Source organism: Chaetura pelagica, unplaced genomic scaffold (assembly GCF_000747805.2).
Source record: "Chaetura pelagica isolate M959 unplaced genomic scaffold, ChaPel_1.0 scaffold10, whole genome shotgun sequence".
Classification (NCBI taxonomy): Eukaryota; Metazoa; Chordata; class Aves; order Apodiformes; family Apodidae; genus Chaetura; species Chaetura pelagica.
The window spans coordinates 11,682,383-11,692,924 of NW_009952263.1; the positions used below are offsets into that span (position 1 = coordinate 11,682,383).

The following is a 10,542-nucleotide window of genomic DNA, read 5'->3' on the forward strand; positions in this document are numbered from 1 at the left end:
ATAGTGCTAAGGAATAGTTTAGTTTAGTGTCTACTGATTTTACCAACTGCATGGTCATTTATACATATACGCATGAGGAATTATCAGGAATTAGAGATATTATATGGCAGGTATCTCACTAATTTCCAATTTTCATTTCAATAATTTTTCAAAGCAGAACTTGATGTGGGCTATAACCCAGCAGGTCCTGGTCTGCAGCTGATGGACTCCTGCTGGCCCCAGCATGTTGTGGCCATTCTGGAGTCCCTCTGAGCATCATCACTTAGTGCTTTGGGTGGCAACAGTCGACACCAGGAGCCTCAAACATTTTTTAAATAGTAACCTGTTCCTAATCCTCACAATTGCATGTGTAACACTGTGGAACCCATCACCAAGCCTGTAAGTGAAAGTATCACAGCTGAAAGCAGAATTTGCCCATTCCAACGACGCCCAAGTGTTTTTTGGAAAGGAAAAACATGTTATGCTTTACTGAAGACAGTGTGACCACAAGAGCTGGCCAGTCCTGGTTACGTGGCAACGCTTTGCAAACACACCCAAAGTGCATTTATAGAAGTCTGGAACTTACTTGCACTGACCCACCTCTGATGGGGGCAACAACCACATAGCAACAGTTGAAAAGTGGGGAGCAGATGTAAATACATTGCACCTTCATGCCAGTTCTTTTCCATTTAGAAATTTTTATGTGCTTTATTATGCAGCGTTCAGTCGCAGTGTCTAAATAAAAGAAGTTGTGCCTAAATATCAGGAACCAAGGACCAGCATTTGTGCCATGCTCAGCATGAGTCCTGACCATGCTGCAAGAGATGTATCAGTGAACAAAACCACTTAAGAACAAGGGTAACAGGCTCCCATTGTATTATGTTACTTTGAATAAAAACCTTGAAGCTTTCTTCAGACATCCTTGTGTCTAAAGTCCTTCATTAAGCTAGTGATGAAATTCAGACAATAAAATAATTTTTAAAAGTAAAATGGAAACCTGAAGACAGCTCCCCTTGTCCCTGTTTCAGGTACCTTCTTGTGGCAGAAATTGAAACCATGGATGACTCCAAATAAGAGAGGCTCAGAGCGCAGGTACCCAAAGAGTTGTGATTTTTATCGGTGTTCTCCTTAGTAAGTCCTTAGGCAATGTTAGTCGTCTCATTTCTGGCACAAATAGGTGTAGATTTGTCTTACTTTATGATTTACTTCATATACAGGTTTCTGCTGCTTTGCTAACAAATAGACATTACATCTGTTCCATTTAAAATCTCTAATTCGGGCTTACAGCCAAGTTCAAACCAGTTTTGAGGAGTTAGCAGAATTAAGCAGTGACTTACTCCTTTGTATTTTGAAAATGCTGTAAATTTTAATACATTTGTCAATGTAAGTACTAAGTAAGTTTTTTGTATGGTGGTTCTGAAAAATTGCGTCTCAGAACATTATTTTCTCAAATTATGTAGTCTGTGATAAATCATTTTAAACAGTTTTGCATAAATCAAGTGGCTGAGCTGAGTTTGAGGCCACAACAAATAATGTCTTTATCTTATCTGGACAGTAATTACTGTAATAACTGTGATGCTAGTATTGTTGTCCATACTAATGTAGACTGCAGAGAAGTTATAATTCAGTTTTAATAGTTTAAAACAACACTTTTGTTTTCATTTAATATGTTGTATTTTGGAATGCACAAATAATTTATTTAAATAAAGGTATATACAAAGATGATGAAGGAAAAACTCTACAGAACTCAGTACAATGGCTGCATGCACTGGGAATGATGCTATGAATTGCTTCATAGGTGTGGAGTATGAACTGAAAACTAGGAAAAGTTTTGATAGTGTGCTGAAAATTCCATCACCACATCGAAGGGTCTTCAAACCTGCAACACACATTATGAATTAAAAAAAAAAAAAGAAAACTTAAAACACTTTTAATAGTTTAAAACAACACTTTTGTTTTCATTTAATATGTTGTATTTTGGAATGCACAAATAATTTATTTAAATAAAGGTATATACAAAGATGATGAAGGAAAAACTCTACAGAACTCAGTACAATGGCTGCATGCACTGGGAATGATGCTATGAATTGCTTCATAGGTGTGGAGTATGAACTGAAAACTAGGAAAAGTTTTGATAGTGTGCTGAAAATTCCATCACCACATCGAAGGGTCTTCAAACCTGCAACACACATTATGAATTAAAAAAAAAAAAGACAACATTAAACACATTTTAAAGTCTCTTCTGAAAATCTGAAGTTAGAACTATCTAAAATGTTCATTTTAATAACAGCAGCAATATGGAATACATACACATATTTGCAGCTGAAGACTGGATATGCAACTCCCACCAAAGCAGAGGCATTCTGGATGGCCAAAAGTCTATCATCTGACACCAGAACTTGCCCCTCCATGCTGCTGCCCTGAAGCCACGTTTTACACCATTGAGATCCAGTGCAAAGCCATCAAGTAGCACTTAACAAAATTCAGCTAGAAAACTATGATATGTTGAAACACAAAGATTTCTTAAGATATATTTTTTACTCTGGCTCAGAAGTAAACACTTTCCCAAGAGAATCATATCATGCTGTAAGCACCTTCAAACAAAACTGAAGTTCACAGCCACCATCTGAAAATCTTATCATGGTATTCCACTACTCAATATCAAATGTTTGAAATGTGGTGAAAGAGGTGCTGAGAGCAAGATTTGATCCAGAGGTCTTCTGCTTGCCAACAGCTGTTCTGTCTACACCAAAAGAAAGTCACTAAGTGGGAGAACATGGAGAGAAGCCAGGGGAAATGCGTTTGCCAAAATTCTTCCTATATAGAAGTTGGGCATCTAGCCTAGATTAAACATCTAGTCTGCCTCCACCTTCACTGGAAAGACACTGACACCTTGAGAGGGCAATTGATACCCTGCCCATTTTAGGATGGAAGGTTCATTTTGGAGATAGCAGTCCCTCCGACTGACTGAAAAGGCAGCCTAGACAAGCACTTCACACAAGATACCTGACTTTTGAAGAGGTGGTATTAGGAGAGACACATCCTGTTATTGAGTATTAAACACTTTCTCATGACTCCACAAGGTCAACAAGATAAGAAACATGCCACATCACATGTCATAAGAACTTGTACTGAGGTCAAGGTGCCTTCTTTTTTCATTCCTTAACTTCCTAGTTATTAACTGGTTTCTACAAGAATCTCCCTAAACTTTCTTCATATGGTCAGACATACATCTGGACAGCAAAATACTTTGGGGCATATTTTAGTCAGCAAAAGTTAAATGGCAAATCAAACTAACCAACTGGCTGCATATATAACTATTTCTAAAACATACACTCGATTAATTTAAGCTCATAATAATACCAGTTTGCTTTTCATTCATTCAGCCTGGCTTCTTCCAGGATGAAGGCAGCTATGTTGTACCTGGGCTTATGTGCTGTGTGTGGAGCTGCCTGCCCCTGCATGGCTTCCCTAACTTCCCCACCAGCTTTCAAGCCCTCTGGACAATTTCAACCAAGTCAGAGAGAGGTATAGATATCTTAAAGATACTAAATTCCTGATGTGCCATGAAACACAGGACCAGGTAGAAAGAAGATTTAATTATGTCTTCACATGGAGGAAAAAGCCAGAGTGGGGTTCAGAATCCATGCAGTGTTTTATCCTAGAAAACATATCCATAGGAAACTAGACACATTGTTCCCAGTACTGCCATAATTGTCATCGATGAATGACAAACACCAGGCTCAGTTTAAAGTGCTGTTACAGGGGGTATGAAATACAAATCTGTTTCTCATCAATTCTTGATATTAAATGCAGACTAGTTTGTTATTTTGCTCATGAGCTTTTGCTCCCTGGTGCGTTAAAAATAGAATTATTGAAACAATAATAATAACCATAAGGTTTTGTTACGAAGGGGTGAAAATTACAGAGAGTATTAGGCTTTGTACTACCCTGTATGTTGCCTCAAATTCATGGCAGTGGAAATTTCCCATTATGAGGCTCTGCCTCATCATTACCAAACACAAAATAGTCTTAATACATTTCACTGCACTCCATGCAGTTTTTACATAAGCATCTGCAGAGAAAACTGCATCCCCACAGCTGTGGTTTAGTCATCGAACCACAAGTCACTGGTGTTCAGTTCAGTGTTCACTGGTGTTCAAGTTCAGTGCTACATACTACTATGTTGAAGTATTTAACTAGTCTAACTGAGCCTTCGCACACCTGATGAAAAGTGCAGAGCACTTGCTTGAAGGCTACTGAGATGGCTGCTGATAAAACATTTAATTCTGCAGTAGAAGTATCATCAGCAAACTTTAGGCTATCAATGAAGGCTTAAACTGAGCTCATTCATGCTTGATTCTGAGTAAAATGAAAACAAATATTTTCTTTCATGAGCCAAAACTGCCCCTGCATCTTAGTTTATCTACATATTCACTTTCCTGTCGTGTAAATTGTAGTCCATACTATAACTAAAGTATTATTATCTAAATAGATAAGTACAGTGTGTACATTTGAAATCCCATCATTGCTTGAAACCCCACTGTTGTTTTAAACCCAGTGCAAATGGAAAGACAAAGGTCTTTTTTCCATTTGTAAAGTATTAGGTACAAAACCAATGTGAAATACTGCATTTTAAAGTCATAGCTGTGCATTTGTGTATAAGTTAATGTCTATGCATATTTACCACTCACATAGATTTATAGGAAAAATTTAAACCTGTTTGAGTAGCAAATTAGTAGAAATAGATCGTTTTGAGGGCTCTAATCTGTCTTCAGCGACAATTCTGTGTAGCAAAGCCCAGGAAGGGGCAAGTGTTGTGGGAATTCTTTCCTTTCTCCAGACAGCAGGTATGACCTGCTCCCAAAATCAGGAAATGAGGAGCTTGGACTATATTGTTTCTGGTAAGGCACTTCTTTCATTCACAGATGGTGACAGCTCTTAACAGAAAAGGAATTTAAAATGTTTTTTCAGGACACATTTACCCAGCTGTGGGTAGCATATGTTTTCTCTCTGTGAACTGTATTTATTGATAACAATGAAACTGTTATACAGTTATACAGACAAGTGCAACCCACCCCAAAATTTCTTCATACATACCTGGATCTAGGAATATTTTCTGTGCTTTCTCTCAACAAGAGGTCTGAGATCAGTGTCTCTGGACTTGACCTCTTTCCATATCTAAGGAAAGAGAAAAGAGTACTCTTTTCACATGTCAGTTTTTTAAAATGAAGACTAAGCACAGAACCATTAGACATATCTTTTCAGAAAAACTGAATAGAGCAGACATAAATATGACTTTCTGGCAAGTATTTTAACTTAACCATGTGAGAAAACGTTCATTCTTCAGAATTTCTTTGAATATATATTTTCTGTAATCATGTTACATGATACTATTGAGAAACTCTGAATATTTCTCAGTTTGATGACTGTTCTGGATACTGTAGGACCTTACACCTTCCTGAGGAGAGCACGAAGGGGCAGGAAGCTACACACAGATTATGGTGACCTCCAAACATGTCATTCCTGCCTGAAAACCCAGTTTCATCATCTTATTAGGGCTTGCATTGTTTTTGATACTACTGGTACCATAAGGAGTCAATTTTATTACGTGAATAGAAAACTAACTCAGATGTTGTATTATCCAAGAAACTAGCCAAGAATTTTTATGATAGCTCATACACTTGTGGCTGCCTAACACACAGCACATTAGGTTGTAAAAACTGAGCTACCCCCAGGAAATCATCACTTTTGAACAACGTGGGAGAGAAAACTTCCTGAATCAGAGTTTTTTTATTACATCGAATATCACCATCTACCTTTGCTCTATATTTTACACAGCAGCTGACTTTCTATTCCTTGTTTTTCTCTTAAATCCTGCATACTATAGACTGTTTAACAGTTAATAGTACTGCAATTCATGGTTCTTGGGAAGAAATTTGCTCTCTTTTCCGGAAAAAACAGAAGCAACAATGAGCAGTCAATTGACAGACACTTTGTCACTATAAGGTTTCATTAGCCTGAGAGTGATAACTCTAAGCAAATGCTCCCTTGGTTGGAAAGAATTAGCATCATGGTTTGTAACTTGTGTATGTAATTAGTCTGAATCACAAAGTATGTTAACAGCAGCCTTGTGAACGCCGCTTAAGTGAAATTCTGATTCCAGAGAAATTGAAGGTGTAATTAAGGACTTCAGAATTTATCCATTGCTGGCAAGATGTGGCTCCAACTGCTTGATCTAAATTTTGGGGAAAAAAACCAAACTGTCTTTCAAAAGAGTGTAGTCTTACCACTTGATGGCAAGAAAATCAGAAACATATCTAACTTTTTAACCATTTTATTCAACTTTTTGTATCTGTGTATTGACTGAATCATTTTAGTACATCACCTGTGCCACAGAAAGACAAAGCACCAGTTTCAGAATTTTAAAGTAAATTTCTTAGTCTAAACTGACTGAAAGCAGGTGTCTGGGCAGAACCAGCCACAGTAAAATGCTGTTACAATAACGCAATCAAGCATGATGCTGAATCAAATACCTTGCACTCCATAACCACAAAGGGATTTCTTTCTCTTTCCTTCTTCCAATTAATATGTATGTGATCTGGATTTCAACCGAGGGGGAATCTAATTTACTAATGTTTTAAAGATATCAATTTAACAAACTAACATCTTGCTCCAGCAGCTCACACTTGGGCAAAACTCCCACTGATCTCTTGGACAGTTTTGACTGAATAAGAAATCAGTAGCAATTTTCCAGAGTGCAGAGATTTGGGCAAATCACAAAGATGACTGTATTTTATGTAAGTCCCTTGAATACCTTGGGCTAGACCAGTGGTGCTGGATGGACCCACCACGTCCTCACAGAGCCAAGCTATGCATGAAGCAATTGCCAACTGTGGCCAACTGGGCTGGCAAAAGAGCAGTTGCTCTTTCTGTGTCAGATGCCTGAGCCTCCTGTTGGCCCCATACTTTTGCCACTGGAGAACAACCATGCTACAGCCATAATAATATGAGGCCATGGACAAAGTCAATCTCTTCTTACTGAAGCAAATGCCTTGGGAGACCTTTGCTCCAGGTGCTTTGTGCTTTTCTCCTCGTCTACCCTACCCAGCCCTGAGACAACGTGAGCAAAAGCCAGGCCTTTATTTGCTGTTAGGGAAACATTTTTATCAAATGTCATAGCTGTTTTAAAAGAAAGACTCCAAGACTTGTGAAAACACCTAGTCAGGTTTTATCCTCAGCTTGAGACCTCAGGGCATTTTTTGAGCATGCTAATAATCCACAGCTCCAGCTGAAGTCAAAACGATCACAGATCAAATGTATTTACTTTGATTAAGGATAAAGCATTACAGACTCAGTGAAATCTCAGATCTTCCTATGAAAACCCAGGTCTTGGGAGTCAAATCCCATTGATGTCCAAGGCTGGCTTTGGGACTTCAGAAGTGTCTTGTGGGCTTGATTTAGAGAAGTGCTCAAAAATCCCAAGCTCGTCAGATCTGCTCCCTTCTGCATTACGGGTGTTGCCACGAAGTGGGAGCACCAGTACTGCCTCACTCTGACACACTTTCGTATCCTCTGCCCTGCCTATGGTTCAAGCCACTTCCAATAGGAATGGCCTTACTCCTTTGCTGCAGCACAGAAGAATGAGAGATGCAAGAGCATGCTATGAGGGATGAAGGAAAGAGGGCCTGTTGGCAAGAGGGAGTACAGGTAGTATCAGGTAGCAGAAGGAGGAGTAATACAAGGAAAGATGAGATCTGAATAAAAGCCACCTGGGTCCCAGTAAAGGGGTAAGAGGCAAAGACCACAGTATGGTTTTGAGGACAGATGGGGCTGATCCACAGACAAACAGAAATCTGCAGGGTAGGAGTCTGCAGCTATGTTTGTCACCTTAGGCTCCCTTTATATTCATAAAGACCTGGCACCTAAGTTACAAGGGATCTCACCAAAATTAGAAGTCTGAAACAGGCCTGGTGACTTGTATCCTAGAAGTACCTGTTTCCCTCAGCTAACCTGAAAGGGGTACAAAGGTGACGGGCATAGATGTCTAAAGCTAAGTGAGATGGATCTGAAGAAGAATCTCAAAAGAGAGAGCAAAGCTGCCAAACAGACAAGGACTGAAGACAAGAAAGATGGTCTGGAAGGAAGAAACTTCACAGGAGCTGGGGTGAAGACCCTGTGGGTCACAGTAGCTCAGAGGGGAATGACACTTAAATGCTTAGGTTAGATCAGAAGCAGAAGACAGGAGGATGAGCCAGAAGGTTATTCATAATGACAAAATCATCAAATAAGACTAGACAGATGAACTTGAAAAGAAACAAAGCATCAATCTCATCCTTTCTCAGCGTGCTCCTACTATTTCATCTCACCAGTTGCACAGTGATCAAGCTGCAGGCACCAGATCTGATGAGATGCCAAGCATAACTTGCTCACACAGCCTCAGGAGCAGGGTGAGCCTCTAGACCCCTCCCCTCCATCCTGTCACAGGGCTCCCGAGCAGCACCAAGCACAAAAGGCAGTGGCAAAAGTCTGAAACAAGACAGAAAGCCTCCAGCACCTCTGCTGAAACAGACCAAATGATTTTTAGACCAGTCTAAAATGCTTCAGAAGTTACTGACTTTGCAAGGGGCTGTGTCACTGCTGAAAAAAAGGAACCTCCAGGAGCTCAGTTAAGCTTTCTAAATTGACACAGAAATTATTTAATTTTTGCACTGTTAATACAATACACAGTGGTAACAGTACATCTGTCTTGTTTGGTGTTTTTTTTAATTAACCTATATAGCGAACTTTAAAATGTGTATCATGAAATTGCCATCTTTTATTGCTGTTTTTTTTCTGCCAGCTTTCTTGTACTTCCAGGTCAGTTTTGTTCCCTTTAAATACGAAGGGGTGGGTGGGAAATCTAGGTGAAACCTGAAGAACAAAACTTAAATTCTGCATTGTTCCATCCATCTGCAACAATAACTATCTCGGTTCATTTCAGAACCCAGATTCACAGAGAATGAGAACAGTCTCACTCGCTGAGCTGTGCACTTGCACCCCAGGAATAAGTTAGAAAGCTACACAGTCAACATTAAAGCAAATGGGGGTTGAACACAGAAGGAATTTTCACCTGTTTGGTTTGGGGGTTGTTTGTTTTTAGATATGACCTGGGTTTGGACAGGAAGCACCTCTGAAATCCGAGAGGAAAGAAAGAACACGAGAGACCAGCCTGGAGATCCCACGGCACCCAAGGAAAAAGAGGCAGAACTCGAGGGTTGGATTATTTTAGCAGGTTTCTAGACAAAAAGTGATCCAAGCACGAGCTGTCACATGGAAGCATGCCATACCCATGAAGAAGATGGGAATATTGCTTTAAAAGTCCAGGACAGAAAAACTGTGCTTCTATCAGCCTCTTCATCTGTGTTATGCTATTAGTGCACTGGCAGACCACATTATGCATTTGCTGGGAAAGCTCTCAGTTACATGATAACCTCCCTTATAATTTAATTCTTCAGACTTCTAGAGGGACAAATGAAAGCCTAATTTTAGACCTCTCATCTGTTTTTGATATTAAAGAAATAGATAAATATGTCAAAGCTCTACGGGGTCACACACTGCTTGAGGACCTCAAGGGGAAACTTCTGTTAATCACACAGTCTAAACTGGACAGATGCTTCCAAAGAAAAGGATTACTTTTGTTAATAATTAGCACTTTTTTTCAGACTGAGCCTTTACTTAAAAAAGCAGGGTCATCCCCAGAAAGCCAGTTTAGAGCCAGGCATGTTCAGGTTATGCTCTCTTCTCCTTCAGCTTGGGCTTGGGCTCTTGTTTGTGGTCCGGAGAAAGTTTTTGTTAGGACTAGTGGGTTTTTTGTCACACGCAGCTGCATTAAGTAGCTGGTAAACCACAAAGCATCTGGACTACTACAACTACTCAGCAAAGCCAGAGGGGCACTTTTTCACATCAAAATCTTCACTAGAGTCAGTGGCAGCAACAAAAGTGGGAAACTGCTCCTACTGCCCTCTCTCTAGCTCCCTTTCTGGGGGGGTTCTCCCTGTCCCCCTCTGCCCACTGCCCTGCACTTCGGGTTTCTGCCCGCAAGGCTGCCTGTGCCAGGTCTAGAAAGCAGAACAGAGGCAGCATTGTCACCCCTTCCCCTCCTGCCAACTTGGTGGAAATCCAGCTCCGAACCCAGAGGAGAAACCAGGGTGCAGGGCTGTCACCCTATCTGTCTGTCTGTAGCAGCGGGGGAAGCAAGGCAAGAAACCCAGGCGCGAGGGGGCACCCCATTTTCTTCCCCTGATTCTTGCCAAGGGAAAAAGGTAGCCCAGGGATCAGGAAAGGGGGCCGCTGGCAGGGCCGCTGTGCCTACCTCTGCCTGGTGATGAGGTTGATGTAGTGCCTCAGCGCCGAGTAGTATCTGGCCATGTCTTCTGCGGGGGCGTCCTCGCCGGGGCTGTCCGGTTTGGAGGGGTACGCCTCTGCCAGCGTCCCCAGGCAGACCAGCAGCGACAGGGCGAAAGTCAGCACCGACACCCACAGCCTCACGGTGCCCTGCATCTGCACGGCGGGGTGGGATGC

The 10,542-nt window shown here is 40.8% G+C and overlaps 1 protein-coding gene across 2 annotated transcripts; it reads right to left on the reverse strand.

Annotated features, from left to right (window-relative positions):
* Positions 1-1,589: 1,589 nt before the first annotated feature.
* Positions 1,590-10,521, reverse strand: NPY (neuropeptide Y). Of its 2 annotated transcripts, none has more exons than XM_010007580.1 (3): positions 10,334-10,521; positions 5,080-5,160; positions 1,590-1,858 (listed from the first exon to the last, which is right to left on the reverse strand). In XM_010007580.1, the coding sequence occupies exons 1-3, from the start codon at positions 10,519-10,521 to the stop codon at positions 1,834-1,836; spliced, it is 294 nt and encodes a 97-aa protein (XP_010005882.1). In that variant the 3' UTR covers positions 1,590-1,833. The 2 variants fall into 2 exon arrangements, with proteins under 2 accessions (XP_010005882.1, XP_010005881.1); XM_010007579.1 differs by lacking the exon at positions 1,590-1,858 and adding an exon at positions 1,946-2,158.
* Positions 10,522-10,542: the final 21 nt, after the last annotated feature.